Consider the following 19,336-nt stretch of genomic DNA (forward strand, 5'->3'; position numbering starts at 1 on the left):
ATTATTTAGGAGTATTAACATAATGCCCAACATTAGAATTAAAATATTCAGTTTCATATTTAAAATACTTACTTTTATGTTTTTTAAATATTTAACTCGTAATTTTAAATGTTAAAAATCCAATTTTAATTGTTTAAAAAGTCACTTTAAACCTAATAAGATTTAGCTCGATTACTAGTTACTGAAATTTTGGGCCCAATATAATAAGGATCACGCAATGAAAATGTAGATGAGTAGTTTAAAGTTTTGCTTCATAAAAGATGCTTATTCCTAGCCTAGCCCAAATCTTTATTCTGCTTATAATTTTGGCCTCTAATAATAACAAATTTAACACTAATTCTTATATGAGACGGTCTCAAAATATATTTTTGTCTTAAAGTGATCACTTTGATCACTAATAGCGTTAAAGTGATCGCTTATAATTTTAATATAATTACTTTTTATAGTTTTAGAGTGATTACTTATAACTTAAAACGATTACTTATGATATTACAGTAATCAATTGAAGAAATAGACTATTATATGGACCCGTCTCATGGTGAAATGATCTCATACAAGACGAACTACTTATTTATAGGAACATTTAAAATTTTAATTAATGCATATATGTTCAGTAATTATTATATTAGATTGTACTTCAATTAGATAACCTCAAAATAAGAACATGTTTAATGTTTGCACACAGTATATATCTTGCCTGATTTATTTTCGTTTATGCAGTTGGTTTTATATTACTATTTAAGATTAAGATTTAATTATTATTAGTATATTATTACTGTTATTGCAATGTATAACTTAAAAAGAGACACTCCGGACTTCTTCCGTCCTTTAAATTAACATATATGTTGTTTTAACTTTTATTTCAATATTTTTTTAAAAAATAAAACTATTCTCAAACACATTACCAAAACGAATATTAATTAAGTGATAAACAGCACAATCTAATCTTAATAAGGCAATTTATTAGAATAATAAATACTTGTCATTGTCACCATAGTTGGTCACATTATACTCGGTCATGAAAAACAAGATGTGAAAACAATATGTATATATATTTAATTATATACTTGAATGTTTCAAGAATCATTTGTTAGCCATTAATTAAACACATGTAATTATCAATTTTGATCATAAATCATGATGTTATACCTCTTTTTGAAATAATTTGAAATATTAAAATCAATCATTATTCAAGATTTTCTTGGTCCCTTTACATATTACGCTCTGTAAAAATAAATGTATAATTTTTTAAAATAAGTATGTCACACTTCAAGACAAAAGGAGTATCGATCAATAAACCCATAACTATGGATGGGGTAAAAAAATACAAGTTTTGCATTGTATTCGTCTCAAGTATGGCGGATATGAATATTAATTTGATGAATATGGGTATTATATGACAAGTCCTACCCACCATGGATAGTGGGTAGGTGGTGGTATGAGATCTTCTCCGCTCCACGCCTACCTGCCGCACATATACAATATACTACTTAAAATCAATTTTATATGTTTTTATTTAAAATTATTGACAAAAAATTAAGAATATTTATTTTATTTTATTTTATTGTATGGTTAGAATAAAATTAACTCGATATACTTAAAGTTTGTATGAATTGCGATCTTATGGAGCATAGAATACATACTTAGAGTGGATGTATATATGTAATACGGGCATAAGGTGGGGTATACACTTAAGACTTAAAGAGTATATCCAGTTGATCAAAATAGGTGGAGATGAGTTTAAATGCATACTAAAGTGGGTAAGCATCAATATGAAAGCTTTACTTGTCATAAATAGTGATTAGGTGATGTATATAAAAATATTAAATGTGTGTGAAAATATTTTAAATTTGTTCGAGTATAAAAAGCGCATAATACCGTACTCATTGGCCAATTTTATCATCCCTCCGTAACCTCGGAATAATTGGTAAAGTCCAATTAAAATAACATATTTAAATTATTATATTCAATATAATTACTTTTTATAGTTTATTATAACGTAAAACAATACATTGTTTTGGTCATTTATATATAGAATTACATATAATTAAAAATTATAAAAAGTTAATATTATAAAAATATGCAATTAGACGATTTAAATAAGATTTCACTTAATATATTTTTAATTATACATCAATCACAATATATAAAATAAGCTTAAATGATAACAGTAGAAATAACCGTAACCTAACAAATGATTGAAATTAGAAGAGGTATAAGTGAAATTATTATTATAATGAATTAAATTTCACATGCATTGTTGCTACGTGGACATGTTAATAGAGCACAAGTATGCGAATCTTATCTGTCAATGAACTAGAAAATATTTGCTTCCATTTGTTTTTGCCATAAAAGTGACCAATAAGACCTCAAAATTCAAATAATGTCCTCCATAAATATATTTTGGTGGTTGTCTACTAATTGGTTGATTTAATTCTTTTTGTTTTCGGTGCTTTTAAAAAACCACTAGAATATAATATGATAATACTATAACAATAATAATTGTTAGAATTTTAGGAGTGTTTCGTATTAGGATTGGAAATGGAATGGAAAGATAACATTTAAAGAGGAGTAAGGGAAATGTTAAGGGTTGTTGTTATGAGTTGTTTGATAGTATTATTTAGATAAGGTAATCACTTAATTTATATTTTTTTTTATATGTTGTTTGATTTTCATCTGAAAAGCAAAACTTTTATTATTGAATTTTGACAATCAATTTCAAATCTATACTCACTTAGGCACAAAAAAAAAATAAAGTAAATTTTATATTTAATTTGAAAAAAGAGGAATATGAAATACTCTATATTTTTTTAAAAAAAATTTAATGAAATTAATTAAGGTTTTAGAAATTAGAATACTAGACACTAAAAAAAACTCAAGTGAAGAGAAAAAAGTATTATTGGATTGATTAAAACTTTTAACAAATATAAAGAAAAAAGTTTATATATAAAATTTTACAGGTGTTTTTTTTTCAATATTAATGTTAGAGTTTCATATATCATCCTTCATTATCTTAGACATTAAAGTACTGAACTATGTAGTTGATTTTATAATCCAATCCATATTGGCATTTGGTAGTGAAGGGTGAGACACTATTACCGCTATGAAATAGATTGTTACCATAGCTTTGGGAGAAGTAACAAAGCAGAAGAATCTGTTATCTCAATGAAACGGATTTGCTTACCATATTCTCAATCCAAACACAAAGTAACGGATTTTCTTTTCCGTTTCCGTTTTCAAGTCTAAATAAATGCATACCAAACATGCCCTTAATCATAATCGTATAAAAAGCGTATTCAACTTTACTTAATTTTGAAAATTTAAATAGTTGTTAATGATTTAATGACACTTATATGCTATTTTCAATTAATTCTGTATAGTAAGGTAATAATTTTAGTAGCTTTTTGGGGTATAGGTGATTGTTTTCAAATATCATTTAAAGATCAAAAATAGCAGTTTAAGATTTTCTCAACGTATCATGTTCTAACTAAATCTAACATGTGTCATGAAAGTTTTATCGAAGAATATTAATATACACAGTTAGTTAGAGAGCTAAATATCTACAACTATCTACTAATACAACTGTTTAAGTAACTAACAAGTAACAACTACGTTGCTCTTAGCATGATAGTTGACTTATAAATTAAAATAGGAGTAATGATTTTTTTTCCGATTTAATTGTATCTAATATGATTAAAAGATATTTACATTTTATATATACATGACGTGGCAACATCAAAATTATTAAGATTGACATGCCCAACATTTATTTTTCCATGCTTAAAATGAAGTTTCTAATTTCTTACTTCCTCTAATACATGTACATTATTGGATTTTATATTAAATTAATCTTTTTATAGAATTAAAATTTTATTTCAATCAATTAAAATAAATACCATTTTTTTCAAATAAAATCTTAAATTTAATTTTGACCGGCTAATTTTTTTCCTTTCTCTAGCGTACCGTATATTTAAATAAAAATTGCTCTCTTAATAAAAATTATTTAAGAACATATGTGTCTAGCTAAGGATGTCTTAAACAATGATTTGATAAGTTGTCTTTATTTAATGTAGTTGACTAAGTCATGCATGGAGATAATTTAAACTAGTACAATTTGCATTATTATTAAGATTTTATGGGTATTTCATAATTGTTTGAGTCGTATTAAATGTTTTTCCCAAATTAAAATTATTTTTTTATCAAATTATTGCATGAGACAGATTCACGGTTGTACGAATCTATAAAAATAATTTAAATTCAAAAAATAGTGTTTTAATATTTAAAATTTTCATTATAACATTTAATGACATGTTAAACAGTAAACAACAAAAGCTGAAATTTTAAGAACAAACGAGATATTTTAATTTATTTTATTGAGCTATCTAACTCAACTTATAATTATGTCGCGATAAAACTATTTTTAATGGAAATTTGTGTTACTTTTATTGTTCATAATACTAACAAAACTGATCAAACTAGTTGAGTTCAATTAAAATTTTCGATATTTTTGAGTCCAATAATTTTTGAACATAGGTTTATATTTTCAACTTTAGATTTCAGATTAATTTTGAGTTAACTTAAAATTTAAGAGGTCTAATCATGACTCATGATTAATGAGTCAACCACCATGCAAGTCAATAAACAAACACAATTCTTACGTTTTCTGCGGGAATTTCGACTCATATAACTACTCCATAAAGTACTATTATGTCCACGTAGCTACCTCAACTCAAGACTAGAACTGGTTAATGGGCCACTTGGACTGAATCGGGGCGGGTTTAATGCAGGTCACGAGGCCACGAGTTACTAGTAATTCAATGTGTTATTTTATTTATTTATATATTGAAATACACTCATTTAAAAATTATCAAAATTTAATATTATGAAAATATGTAATTAGACAATTTAAATAAAATCTCACTTTACTATATTTTTTCTTACACATTAATTTCAATGTATTAAATAAGCTTAAACGATGAATAATTCAAAAATTCTTATGTAGCGGATATTTTAGAACGAAGGTAATATTAAAAATTAAAAATTGACTCAAGGCCTATGTTACCGTATGACCTACTAAATATTCTTTCTAATTCACACTACTTGTCTTATTTGATTTTTACATTCTATTCAATTCACTACAATAATTCTAAATCAAAAATTATATTAATAAAATTTATATTTAACGGATAAAATAAGATTTCAAAAAATGATCGATAAATAATGTCAAAAAATAATCAATGAATAGTGTCAAAAATCAAATAGAACAATTGATATGAATAACAGAAAGTAGTAATAACGAGCTAATTGCTACTCCTTTTGTTTCTTAACGAAGTTCTCATAAACAATGTTCACGATATGAAGAAAAATAGAATCATTTAGTCTTAGATAGTGGAAATATTATTTAATCGAATAATAAATTTGATGGAGGAAAAGTAAGGACTATAAATATTAAAAGAAAGTTAGTGGAAAAAATATGAGGATCACACGTGATAAAAAAATATTTTTATAAAGTTAGTGGAAAACAAGTGGGTACCATATGGAATATAAAAATGTTAAAATAAAATTAGTGGAAGACATGTGGGAAGCATAAATATTATTAAAATATTAAAATGCGCATAAATAAGATTATTTTTGTTCAAAATTTGTGATAAAAATGAAATGATTTTTTATGAAAACAACAAATGAAATATTCTAACATGAAAATAAGAACTTCTTTCAGAAATGGAGAAAGTATTCACTAATGACATTCAAAATTAAACTTAAACTTACTTACAAGCGATATTTTAACAAATAAGTCGTTAATAATTAATACCCGTATTTATTCCATTAAACACAATTATACATTTATACTCTATATCTCAATCAAAGCATGAAATCAAATTTATTAATACTGGCCTGATTTGCCGTCTGATATTTTTTTTGCCATTAGTAGCTGCTCACTTATTTCCTTCTTCTCTTTCTCAATTCTTTATCCAACAATTTGACAGAAACTTTCAGTTCATCATTATTTTAACACATGAATCTGCTGACTATTTCACATTCAATCATAACTCCTCAATTTCAAACCTTCCATTTTTTTGCAATTACAACAGTCTTTTTAATCAATTTTTGCTCTTTGTAACGCATGATCCTGCATTTTCCCGTGAAATTTGCAACTGAGTTGAGTTCATTTAGTCCTTAATTCTCAAATTCAGTGCCGAAATTGAATACCCTTTACCCTAGATTGAAGAAATTTGTTGAACAAAATGGGTATTTGTGCTAGCAAAAACAAAGATTCAAAACTAGAACAAAATGGGTATAAACAAGCAGGATATGAGCACAATCAACCCAAACAATCTTCTCAACAAAATCATCAGTATCCTCAACAACCACCATCGGAAAGGCCCATTGCTCAACCACCATTAAAAGCTCCAACCCCAGCAAAATCAGTTCATAAATCCGATCCAAACACAATTCTAGGAAAACCCTTTGAAGATGTTAAGATGTACTATACATTAGGGAAAGAATTGGGTAGAGGTCAATTTGGGGTTACATATCTTTGTGTTGATAAACAAACTGGTAATCAATATGCTTGTAAATCAATCTCTAAGAAGAAGCTTGTAACAAGAGCTGATAAGGAAGATATGAAAAGGGAAATTCAGATTATGCAACATTTGAGTGGTCAACCTAATATTGTGGAGTTTAAAGGTGCTTATGAAGATAAGACATCTGTGAATCTTGTTATGGAATTGTGTGCTGGTGGGGAGTTGTTTGATAGGATTATTGCTAAAGGGCATTATAGTGAAAAGGCTGCTGCTATTCTTTTGAGACAGATTGTTAATGTTGTTCATGTTTGTCATTTTATGGGTGTTATGCATAGAGATTTGAAGCCCGAGAATTTCTTGCTTGCTAGCAAGGATGAAAATGCTGCTCTTAAAGCTACTGATTTTGGGCTTTCTGTCTTTATTGAAGAAGGTATAAATGGAAACTGAATTTTGTTAATTCATGTTGTGTTTGCTTATGTACGTTTTATAGGAAATAATCTCTTAGTTATCACGAATAAGGTTAAAAGTGTGTACATTTGACACCGGATCATGCCTAGATGGAGCCACTTAATTGCTTAGAGTCAGTCGTAAACAACCTCTTGTTATGGTGAGGTTGCATATATTTGGCTTCCTAAACTCTGCTTAGATGGGAGTATTGATTGGCATTATTGTAAAGGTTGTGTTTGCTCAAATGTTTGCTAGTATTATGTATCCTTTTGATTTGCTTTAGTTTGAGAAATGTGCTTTGATGGTAGTTTGACTTGATGTAATGTTGAACACTTTTTAGGTTTTGAATATCTTCATATTTGATCTTATTCCCCCTTTCCCTATCCAAGACTTTCTCCATCCATTGACTTTAAGTTTGCAAATTTCTTATTGAGGATTCATGTTAAGTTATGCTAAAATATTCAATTTTAGATGTAATCATGTGGTTAATGCTTGATTTGATTTTGTCATTACCATTGTTTTATGTTGATTGATTGAAGATTGGTAATCAACATTCTATATTTGAGAAGAATTGTAATTTGTAAAGAAGTCAAGGAGATTGATGTTGATTGCATTGTTAGGCCGTGACAATTCATCACATAATCATGCGTCCACTCGTGTGTACACACCTTGGGGGCACCCATGGGCTCAAGCCCACAAACCCACGGGTAATGGGTGTAAAATTGCATATACACTTGATGAGGTCCACTCTTTACCAAAACCAATATGGTATTAGGAAAATTACCCACCAAGTATTATACGTAAGTCCACAACCCACTATTTTAGAGATGTGGGATCTTCCACACATGTAAAGTATTTCCAACATGCATTACAAATTTACGATATAGAAGATGTCATATTATATTTTGATTTTTGACTCGGATTTTTGAACCATGTTTTCAGGTAAAGTCTATCGGGACATAGTCGGTAGTGCTTACTACGTTGCACCTGAGCTGTTACGTCGTAGGTATGGGAAGGAGATTGACATTTGGAGTGCCGGAGTCATGTTATACATTTTACTTAGTGGTGTTCCACCCTTTTGGGCTGGTATACTTCCGTCTTGTTTCTATTAATTCTTTGATGATAGTAAAATAGAACCTTGTGTTAATTGTTTCATATATACTTTGATGTAGAAACGGAGAAAGGGATTTTTGATGCTATACTTCAAGGACATATTGATTTCGAAAGTAAGCCATGGCCATCAATTTCAAGTGGTGCTAAAGACCTAGTCAAGAAGATGTTAACACCGGATCCCAAAAGACGAATCACTGCCGCTCAAGTTCTTGGTATACATTTTTCATGGCTATAAGATATATTGTTAGGAATTTGGAATATATATGTGCATTATTAGGTCCTTTCTTTACCATTAGATATACATGAATCTATCCATATTTCCCTGCATTGATCGACAAATTGTTAACTGGCGATGAGAAATCTTCGAATTGGTATGGAAGTACTAGAGTAAGGATTTCTTTGTGATCTTGGGGCGTACCTTAAAGTTGTAGGTATTGAAATGCATCACTTTCTCTATCCATTGACTCCGAGTTTGCAAATTGTCAAAAACTTTTTCTTTTCGTTTTCAATGCATCTATGGAGTTTGCGGGGGTGTTTGGCAATATATCTTATTGTGCAATTTTAACTTATTTTGTATATAATTAGAGGTTGGGTGGTCAAACCAGCCAATGCTAATGTTTGGTAAATTAGCTGGTTAAAACAACTTATTGTTATGAATAAGTTGTTTTTGAACAAGTTGCTCATAGCAAGGGGTCACTGGTCAAACCAGTTAATAAAATCAGATGGTCAAATCAGTCACTGTAATCAGCTATTACGGTTCATCTCATCAATTCTCTAAAATGGGATAGTTTAGGAATACCGCGCCTTTGCCATTGGTGTTTCCTGTAGTAATGTACATATAACTTGTGAATTTTGAACTGCAGATCATCCATGGCTCAAAGAAGGTGAAGCATCAGATAAGCCAATTGATAGTGCTGTTCTTTCCAGGATGAAGCAATTCAGAGTCATGAACAAGCTCAAGCAGCTTGCTCTAAAGGTGTTTAAAGTTTAAACCTCTTTTACCATATTCAACTAGTATCATCATGAAATTGTTTAATCTCCCGAATGAATTCGAAGCATTTAAACAAGCCGGATCTTCCTATTGTGTATAGGTGATTGCTGAGAATCTTCCGGAAGAAGAGATCCAAGGGTTGAAACAGATGTTTGCAAACATGGACACGGATGGAAGTGGATCAATCACCTATGATGAGTTGAAGGAAGGATTGGCTCAACTTGGGTCAAAGCTTACAGAAACCGAAGTGAAGGCACTTATGGAAGCGGTAAGCGTTAGTGTTTTAGCGATGATTCTTTACTTGGACATCGATTCGTCCATTGGCTAACTCCCTACGTTGTTTTAGGCTGATCAAGATGGAAGTGGAACGATAGATTACATCGAGTTCATCACCGCAACAATGCATAGGTACAGGCTTGAGAGAGACGATCAACTTTACAAAGCATTCCAATTTTTCGACAAAGATAATAGCGGGTAAGTGGCTCATATTATCTCGTCTTGGTCATTCTTTATGGAAGTCGATACTGATACCGTTATAGTTTGATTCACTGTCACATAATTCATTAATCTCCTTGCGAATCGCGAATTATGGTCCATTTTGGGCTATTTTAGGTCAGTTTGAGCGAATCGCGAATTCAAAAAGCAAATTAACTGGCAAATTATGTTACACTGATTTGATTAAATGTTTCAGGTTCATCACAACGGATGAGCTAGAACATGAAATGAGGTCGTATGGAATTGCTGACGAGAATTGTATCAAAGATATCTTGACGGAAGTCGATACGGATAACGTAAGCAAGAATACGATTAACCATTAACTGGGTTTTTACTGCAAGGTAAATGTATAAAGTCATGCATTATATTGCTTCACATTGCAGGACGGAAGAATAAATTTTGACGAGTTTGTTGCGATGATGAGGAGCGGAACGCAAAATCCTGGCGCAAAGCTTATTTAACGTACTTGTTTATGAAGCTTGATTTTCGAGCTTCTTGCTTGACGATGATGGTCGAGGGACACTGTTGGTTAGAATGACGGACGAGTTCCCCAGATCGAACGGCTAAGTCGGATGAAACCCATCATTGGATATGGTTGACAGTTGATTTTTTTGTAAAAAGTTTGTGCATACACAATGTCCCTTGGGAGTGATTTTATTCATATTTGACTTGAAAGATTTTTGGACTTGTTTTGAAACCTTGTGTATTGCTCTCAGACAACTAGCTTTCACTTGTGTCATTTATTTCCCTTAGATGTGGGGCTTATTTGTCATCTATCTATCACGTCGACGCATCTTATAGCCATTGGACAAGCAGCCCATCGAGTTGACTCTTTTTTCAAAGAATAAGGCGCGTTATGGCCAAATACATGCAGATTAAATTTAGTCATGTCCTAAACAAAAATGGATCGTGTTTGATGAATGTCTAGAGGCACATTATGGCCAAATGTAGGCAGCTTAAATTTAGTCATGACCTAAACAAAAACGAGTCGTAATTGACGGAAGTCTAAAGGTGGACTATATGAACCGTATATGCACTAGAGTAAAGAATAGCATCGGGATAACTAGATTCTATGCCCATTAGTGATACTTCGGGGATGAAGGCTCCTTTACTTCCAGCCTCACTTCTACAAGAATATGCCCATTGAAAAGTATAGCCCAGTTCACCTTTCAATATGATCCAACAATATCTTAAAAATTCTAAAACCTTTTGTTTCAAACCGGGGTATTTTGAAATTTATGGTTGGTTGTTGATTGTTAGCTGATTCAGTTGTTTTATTTGACTAATTAATTGCATAGTTGTTAAGCTTAGTTAGATGTTCAAGTCAGTTGATATGAAAATCTTTTGTAAAAATCATTCATTGGTTGTTTGCTACTTCTTTCGTTTTTTTTGTTCTTTCCATTTATTTTTTTATAGTTTTGAAAGCAAAATTTTTGATCAATATCTCTAATACATGTTATATAAAATTATAAAAATATAAAAATTATACATTAAAACTAAATCAACAAGATCTCTCGTGAACATTTTATCTTCTACTTTAATTGTTTTTTTTAAAATAGAACATTCTAAATGAGAATAACATTAGAAAATAGAGGGAGTATTAAATAAAAAAATATATGGTTCAAAAGGCCAAAAATCAAGGGAAAAAGAAATTCATATTAGCTTTCAGGCAACTTTTTCACCGAATTAATAACTTTTATCATTTTTTTTTTACTTTTTGATCAATCAAAAAAAAATGAAATAATCATTTGCCAAATACACTCAAGACAACAACCTAACCCATGTAAGGTCTCTACTAGCACACCAACACCCAACCACTGCGTCAGTCACACAAAGCCGCTAATTCTCGATGAACTACAGATTAAACAATATATATACAACAAACTGATCTCCTCTTACTTCAATAATCTTCCCTTTCCGTATACCTTTTTGAATTTAAAAATTTTGAAATTTAAGTGTAAATTATAGCTGTAAAATTTAATATATACAAGTTATAGTTTTTATAAATCAAAAAAGTGCAAGTATTGATCATCCCGCATATTTCAGTCACTGGATATCAAATAGCACACTAAACTCTTTTATGGTAATTGGCTCACTTTAATTACCTTATTGTAGTATTAATTTTTTAGAGAATTTACACTGATAGTTACTGATTCTTGAGATTACAGTATAAATTGAGGGTAAAAAATAATAAAGTAGTCAAATATTATAAAAGAGTTTAGCAAATATTTTGTGACCAAAATAAGATGAAATGGTTACAATGCTTGTCCGTTTTGATCTGTTTTTGAGACTACAAGCTAGGCTGAATGAAGGAAAAAAGTAAATAAAAATCAAACTCATTTCTTTATTTGAAAAGGTGATACTTATTATTCGACTAAGATAATACCAATGCTATTTTTAATAAATAACTTTTGTATTTGTAATTATCACCAATAAGTTTACAATTGTCTTTTCAGTTGATTTCGGGTTAGGTATAAAAATTGACTATAGCTAGGTCAACCCAGCCCGCGATATTCGGTAAAATCTCAATAGCCAAAGTCCGGGCCTACTGGAGGACTGGCGGTGGGTTTTAACGTCGGCGATGAATCGATTTAAGACGAACAATCACTCCGATTCTCTCATCTGATTCATCTCCTTCCATCAATGGAGAAAGGCAAAGCTCCAGCGTCCACTATTACATCTTCCTTTCAAAACCTAGCTCTCAGTTCTTCTTCCAAGCACAATTCCTCCATTACCCCCGCTTCTTTCAATTTCCGAGGTTACTTACTTTCTTTAATCTTTTAGATGAACAAAGGGACCTTGATAGTGGTACTAATTTATGTGATTAATTATGCTATAGAAGTAATTTATTTGCCGGGTTTGGGAATTACTTATCAGAATTATTTGGGATTTTATTGATGCTTAATATAGTTGTAAATGGGACATAGACGAGGATGATACTGTAACTAATCGTTTTATTATTGATGATATAGAAGTAATTTATTAAATGGGTTTTAAGATTTAGTTGTCAGAATTATTTGTGATTTTATTGATTCTGAATATTGCTGTAAATAGGTTTTGGGAATTATTGTATGTTTTTGTTAACTGATGAATTTGATACTGGTATTAATCAATGTGAGTATGATGTTATTGAAGTAATTTATTTGCTGCTTTTAGGAAAATAATTGTCAGAATTCTTTGTGATTGTATTCATCATCATCATCATCATACCCACTAAATTCTGCTCCTAGAGATTAGAAAGGGTCTAAGGATGGTTAAAAGAAGACATACTATACCCTTATCAAAGGAGATAAGAAGGTTGCGGCCAGATTCTTTGTGATTGATAGAATTAGCAATTTTAGTTTTTATGAATTGGAACAACATGGAAGAACATGCAGAAGACAAACTGAAACTTTCTGTGTGAAAATATTATTATGTATATTGAGAATAAATGGGGAGCCCTTTAAATAGGGGTCTAAAATAACAATCCTAAACTAACTAACCATAGTAAGATTAACAATAACTAACCAATAGTTAAGAAAATAAAACAGTAAAAGAAAACTTAATACAAAAGTAGTGGGAAAGCAAATCGGCGGATGTCCGGATAATGTGCTGTATCCTCATCAGTGATTGTGTTGATGCTGAATATAGTAGTAATTGTGTTTGTCATAATTCTTTGTGATTGTATTGAGGCTGAATGTTGTTGTAAATGGGTTTAGAAATTAGAACTTTAGGGGATTAATTGTCAGAATATGGGTTAAAGGAATTAATTGTCAGAAACCTTTGTGTTTGTATTGATGCTGAATATTGTTGTGAATTGGTTTAGGGAATTAATTGTCAAAATTCTTTGTAATTGTGTTAAAGCTGAATATTGTTGTGAATGGGTTTAAGGAATTAATTGTCAGAAATCTTTTTGCTTGTATTGATGCTGAATATTGTTACAAATGAGTTCAGGGAATTAATTGTATGTTTTTGTTAACTGTTGAAATTTGGCATACCTTTGCAGTTCTTCCACCGAAAAAAGTAAAACTGCCGAGTTTGGTTAGCTTATGCATTACAGTCATCGGGAAGCATTTGCAGGATCTCATTCCAGAGTTAGCTGAGATTGCTATCGCTTTTCCAACACATGTAAAGGTTTTATTCTATTTCTTTCCTTTTTACTTCGAATTCTTAGTTCTCTACTTTGTAGCTAAAGTTAATCTTGTGTGTTGTTCCACACGTTTGGTCATGTAAATAGAATTAACAAATTAAGGATTGTTTAATTATCATCACTTAAGGTTTGATTGATTTTTGTGTGTACCAATTATTGTTTGGAAGAAATGTGTTTTATAAAACCTGTTTTACTTTTATCACAAGTTGAAATGTATTAATGGGCCATTTTCCATTGTGCCAAACTGCCAATTGCGAAAGGTTCATACTTAGTGCATACTTGATCGAGCATATGGCTACTTAACCGATGTGTGCTTTTCTTTGTGTATTTGAGCCTTTCTGTTAAATTTTGTTTAGTAGTGTGAGAATTTGGTTTGTTTTGCCTATTTTCATGTTCCGTTTCACACGCCTTATGAACTGAAGCTTTCACAAACAATGCAGCAAGAATATGTGTTGGCTTCTTGTATGGTGTCCCTTCTCATAGTGAGTTGGTATTTCTTAAGGCTTCACTAACGATCCCCAGTCCACTTGGCCAAATTCCTTTCAGTACCCTTCTTTCTCCTAGTCCATTGTATCTTCTCATGAAGAACTATTGCCTTTGTTTGATGTTTTAGCTGTACCGTTCTAATCAATCTTTCTCCTAGTCCACATCTCGTGAAGAACTATTGCCTTTGTGTTATGTTGTAGATGTGTTCAACTCCTGTTGGAATATAATTTCATTGTCAGTTCATTACTAGTGCTAAAAACCAGTACCTGCCTATGTATTCCCACTTTCTTTTAATTATGCTCACTATAAGAAGAAGAGAATAAAGGAGAATAGAAGTGGAGAAAAGAAGAGAAAGCAAAGTGTCCACATCAAATGGACTTCTTCCGAGGTGTCCTAAGCCTCTATTACCTGAAATATCCCTATCAAAGCACCTTGTCCATCTCCCACCTTAGGTGCGCCTAGGCAAGCTTATTAAGAATAAGGGTAGAAGGGAATGGAACAAAAGGGTCTTTATGGATTATCACAAAAGATGATTTCGTGTTCATACAGTCAACCTATGTATTTATTTTACGCCTTGGTTGTTGTTCAATGAAATGGATGTTTTCCCTCCTATGATGATTTGCTTTCTTTTAACAATGCCTTTGAAATCAGAAGTGAAGCTACCTTTTCAAACATCTCTCTCCTGATTCCTTTCATTAACTGTGCATTATTCGGCTTCTTTATTTCCTCCTATTCTATATAAATGTCAATTTAGGTTATTTCTATTGTAGTAGATATGGATGTTGAACAGATTAGTAAAGTGGTAATCTTTCTTAAATTCCTTATGCAATCCATAGCACCTGCCTTCTGAAACTTCTATCTCTCTGTGTCTGTAGTAGACCAAGAGGTTAAGAATGAGGGAAAATAGCAGATAATACAGATTGAAGATAGTGAATAAGGATATGTGCTTAGGAGAGAGAAGCTTAATTATGTTATGTTAGGAGGAGATTGATATTGGGGAATTTCTCCTCGCCTATAGATTTCTTATACTACAATCGCCAAATGATATTTTAAAAAAGTTGGAGGGAGAATTTCAAAGTTGTTCAATTTAATTACTGGAAAAGATTTTTTTTTGATAACTGCTTATAAGGCCGTCAAAAGAGTTCTTTTGATTGCATTGTAGCATAAAAACTAACTAGGTAGCCAAAAAGCCGAAAACACGTCACTTTGTTCAGTTGTTTTGTAACATTTCTGTAGAGAAAGGGGGAGGGGTGCACGTGCTTGGATCTGCAACTAGTATGTTTTTAAGATTAGTGCAACAACACAACAATGTCAAGACCTTTAAATCCTAAGTTTCCAACATATGGGGTCGGCTGCATAATTATTGTCGTTGTAAAAATTGGATGCGTTGTTTGTTATCTTTTGATTAATAATAGCTCTAGTCCTAGAAGTTTTTGTGCTGATTTTAGTTGTTTCCTAAGATTCTATACGTTTGTTCTTAAATTGTTATCTTATTAGTAATAGAACTAATCCTAAGTTTTTGTTTGTTTGTTATCTTATGAACTGCAGATGGCAATTGCTGCAATTGCTAGGAGAAGAAAGCTTCTAGATGATGAAGTAATCCTCTCTCTTGCTGATAGCACCTGGGAATTTCTTGACATTTCTTATTCAGATGTTTCAGATTCTGGTCTTGCAAAAGTTGCCGAGATATGTAGTCAGCTGCGCGCAGTTGATATAAGGTTGAGTATGTGTTTGTTAGAAAGGCTAATTTGTGTAAAACTTCTTGTGAATTTTTGGGCTGTCACCTGGATTTAGAGAAACTACACTAGGTGTTTCTGGACCTTCAGTTTAGCAACTGTGCTTGATAAGTGGTACTTATCTGAGTTGAACTGGCAAAAAAACCTTGTTATTGGTTATATTGTAACTTTTAATGATGCTCTATATTTGGGACTAAGAATTTTATATATAACGTTACATGGCCTTCCCCATCCTTTCCCAGAAATAAGAACATTGGCAAAGTTCTTTGGTGTCTGGGATTCATTGTGTTTCTTAATGCACCTAGATCTTCTTGTACACTTTTAGACGCCTTGGGACTTTGTTAGAATGCACTGCAATTCCTTTTGTATTCATTACCTGTTTCATGCAAATGCTAAGTTGAGTCTCTTCTTACAGCGGATGCAGCAGAATTACACCTAATGGAGTTACTCAACTGGTGCAGCACTGTCATTCCTTGGAGATATTAAGATGTGGGTATGCACAAACTTCCATTCTCTGGGCGTTGAACATTAGTATGTATAATATTCTTGTGCCAAAGATATACTATAATTGTTTGGTTTTGGATTGTAGTGGTCAAATCATGTGCACTTACTTAGGTGAAATCATGTAATGATTCTATCAGATTCAATCAGAAACAACCTGTTTATATTATCGGGATATAAGATTGCGTACATGAAAACTCTCAAATCTTGCCTAGGTTGGAGCTATTAAATGGCATTGGAATTATTGAGCTGTGTGCACAAGAATTCATATTTGATAGTCATACATTTATTTTTTTAAGCTTCACAAACCTTTTTTCTCAATTCTTTTCTCTTAAGAATAGTTGATATCTCTGCTTTATAAAGCGGGAAAAAGGTTCTTGGCAAATGTTCATGTGTATATATATCACAAATTCTTGTGAGAGACGGTCTCTTTGAGTGACCATCCCTAATTTGATCAGCCCATTATCATCTTTTAGTTTAATTAAGCTTTAATGTGTTGGGCATGAGAAACGTCTGTCAGGATCCCGGCTGTATATATATTGATTGCTTAGCATTTGTGCCATCAACAACTATTTTCACCAAAAAGCAATGAATTTGATTTTGGGTTTGGGGACTTCACATATTCGTTTTGTGAAACATTCACATTTCATTTTGTCCATACGATGGGGTCTCCCAGGTTTTGGTGTTTTTTTACTCAGAGGAGGTTGTGAATTAAACTTAATATTGCAGAGGCTGCCCTCAGAGTGAGCATACAGCAAGAATATGCTTGGGTTTGTTTAAACCAGTGCTGAAGAATGTAGAAGAAGATTTGTGGGAGGAACTTGATATGACTGAGATCACTCATGGTGGACAATCCCTGCAGTGGCTTGTATGGGTATGTATGACATTGCCTTTTTGATTCAATGCGACTATGCCTAAAATTCTACATATGAGTGACAGAATACGACATGAGATGTTAAGACTACTAATAGATAATAAGTTTGTCTTATATTTGTGGTGTTCCTTATTTGTCGTTTCATCAATTTTAAGGTATCTTTTATAGTATAGCTACTCTTGTGAGAGACTGTCTCTTAAAGAGATGACCTCAAAACAAGAAGCCCATATTCTTAGTTTCTCTTTAATTTGTATTAATTGTGCTATTTAGCCCATGTATCTAATGCGTCTCTCAGAGAGACCGACTCTAACAACAAATTTGTGTTTATAGTAAGGTAGTAATAAGCCCAAAGTCAAAAGTCCTTTCCTCGATTAAGGAATTGTGTATTTATAGCAGTACCTTGCCTTCAGAGAAGGCTCGTTTGTCCTATTCGTCAAGCGCATGTTTGGGTCATTTGTTGACTGTCAAGGGCGTCCACATAGATAAGACGTTGATTGTTTAGCCATTAATTCTGGCACTCGGTCTTTGTATAATTGAAACTACATGGACCTTGAGATGGATTGGGCTTAATCTAAATTGACCCTTTTTGTTCACTTTCTTTAGATTCATGCACTTCCACTTCCTCTTGTGTAGCTGTAAGACCCTTTGACAGGTCGATATTTTCGCATAAGTCATAGAAGTATTGTATTTCCAAAAGGTTCAGATTTCCAGATACACCTTTCTACTTGCCTTAATCTGAATTCCAATAGTCTATGCCATGAAATATATAAAAATCTGTAATTTCCAATTATTTTAATACGAGTAGCATTTCTCGAAGACCCTTTTTATGTCTCGTTCTTTTATATTGTTTGCAGCCAAAAATTGATCCTGATTGTTTAAAGAATTTCTCTTCGGAATGTCCTCGTGTCAAGGTGAACCCGCAACCTTCACCTTTTGGCTTCAAGGGAGTTTTTGTCCCTAAAGAAGCACTTCCAGACACGGTTTTGGATGGCCATCTAGTCGAGGATATCGATTCCAGTATATGGGCATCATGTAGAACTACAACCACGATTTTACCACCAGTATCTGATCCAAGTGAGTTATCCATGGCTGAGAAATTTAGGCTAGCTTTTGTAGAAAGAGATACAAGGCTGGCACCGAAACGAGCCAAGAACGCAAGGCAACATCAGCGTCGTGCTGAAAGAGAGTGGATGATGAGCGCCGAAGCTAAAGCCATAGCTCTTGCTTCACGCGCAAACAAATCTCTACGTGGTCGACACTAGCTTTGTAGATCTTTTTGGTGGCTGTACTTCTATTTTCTTTTGCCATTTCATTTTTGCCCAAAGATAAACTTGTAAATTATTTTTAAAGAATCAAGTCTGACAGAGACTATATTTGGGAATTTGTAGAAGTTGTGTATAAGAAAAGTACAACTAGAGAAGAAATTGTAACCAATGTCATGTTTATGAGATACATTCATTACCCATTTCAATTTATGTATGTTTTCTTTTGACAATGTACGTATATATGTACGATTTTATTTGCTTGCAAAGCAAGAACAGATAGACATATTACTCTAAATTAGTAGGTAAAATCAATTTTATTTTACTAAAATTAGTTGAACTAAAAGGTTTATTTTTTGACTAAATTTACTAAACGGAATTTAACACCAATTTACATTGAACTTATCAATACTGAATTTAAAAAAACAAATAAACTGAAAATATATTTACTATAAAGTTGACAAAAATGACAAGGCAAAAACTGAAAAAATTGAATTTAAAAAATGCCCTTTTATTCTAATTATGAATACAGAAAAGGCAACCATTTACAATAACAAAAATTCTTATGGATACCATGCAACAGATCATTTGATCTAAAAAGAATTGGTATTTCATTCACAATAACAAATATAAAAATACCATCTTTGGAACAAAATAGAGATGATTATGCGGCAGATCTGAAGTGAATCTTGCCATACCCGAATCTATATATTTTAATGGATCTAATACTTGGTTCCAAATCTTAAGAGGCCAAAATTTTTAGATCCAGACTCAAATC

At 31.7% G+C, this 19,336-nt stretch overlaps 2 protein-coding genes across 3 annotated transcripts; both read left to right on the forward strand.

Moving 5' to 3' along the window:
• Positions 1-5,854: 5,854 nt before the first annotated feature.
• On the forward strand, positions 5,855-10,267 carry LOC130818271 (calcium-dependent protein kinase 33-like). The gene is made up of 8 exons (XM_057684384.1): positions 5,855-6,954; positions 7,914-8,057; positions 8,144-8,296; positions 8,948-9,060; positions 9,176-9,343; positions 9,422-9,549; positions 9,767-9,866; positions 9,954-10,267. Exons 1-8 carry the CDS (start codon positions 6,246-6,248, stop codon positions 10,029-10,031), a joined length of 1,593 nt encoding a protein of 530 aa, XP_057540367.1. The 5' UTR covers positions 5,855-6,245; the 3' UTR covers positions 10,032-10,267.
• A 1,781-nt stretch (positions 10,268-12,048) lies between these two features.
• LOC130818303 (uncharacterized) lies at positions 12,049-18,801 on the forward strand. Of its 2 annotated transcripts, none has more exons than XM_057684427.1 (6): positions 12,049-12,328; positions 13,556-13,677; positions 15,734-15,903; positions 16,337-16,414; positions 17,152-17,296; positions 18,151-18,801. In XM_057684427.1, exons 1-6 carry the CDS (start codon positions 12,214-12,216, stop codon positions 18,556-18,558), a joined length of 1,038 nt encoding a protein of 345 aa, XP_057540410.1. In that variant the 5' UTR covers positions 12,049-12,213; the 3' UTR covers positions 18,559-18,801. The 2 variants fall into 2 exon arrangements, with proteins under 2 accessions (XP_057540410.1, XP_057540409.1); XM_057684426.1 differs by having other exon boundaries at positions 12,050-12,328; positions 13,556-13,683.
• The last annotated feature ends 535 nt before the right edge of the window (positions 18,802-19,336 follow it).

Source organism: Amaranthus tricolor, chromosome 7, assembly GCF_026212465.1.
Source record: "Amaranthus tricolor cultivar Red isolate AtriRed21 chromosome 7, ASM2621246v1, whole genome shotgun sequence".
NCBI lineage: Eukaryota > Viridiplantae > Streptophyta > Magnoliopsida > Caryophyllales > Amaranthaceae > Amaranthus > Amaranthus tricolor.

What these genes read in the sequence shown, in the direction of transcription:
- LOC130818271 (XM_057684384.1), top strand. Translation starts at nt 6,246, where the DNA reads ATGGGTATTTGTGCTAGCAAAAACAAAGATTCAAAACTAGAACAAAAT. An exon ending in CACTGCCGCTCAAGTTCTTG is followed by an intron (nt 8,297 to 8,947) that starts GTATACATTTTT and finishes TTTGAACTGCAG; the next exon opens with ATCATCCATGGCTCAAAGAA. An exon ending in TCAAGCAGCTTGCTCTAAAG is followed by an intron (nt 9,061 to 9,175) that starts GTGTTTAAAGTT and finishes TATTGTGTATAG; the next exon opens with GTGATTGCTGAGAATCTTCC.
- LOC130818303 (XM_057684426.1), top strand. Translation starts at nt 12,214, where the DNA reads ATGGAGAAAGGCAAAGCTCCAGCGTCCACTATTACATCTTCCTTTCAA. An exon ending in CGCTTCTTTCAATTTCCGAG is followed by an intron (nt 12,329 to 13,555) that starts GTTACTTACTTT and finishes ATACCTTTGCAG; the next exon opens with TTCTTCCACCGAAAAAAGTA. An exon ending in CTTTTCCAACACATGTAAAG is followed by an intron (nt 13,684 to 15,733) that starts GTTTTATTCTAT and finishes TATGAACTGCAG; the next exon opens with ATGGCAATTGCTGCAATTGC.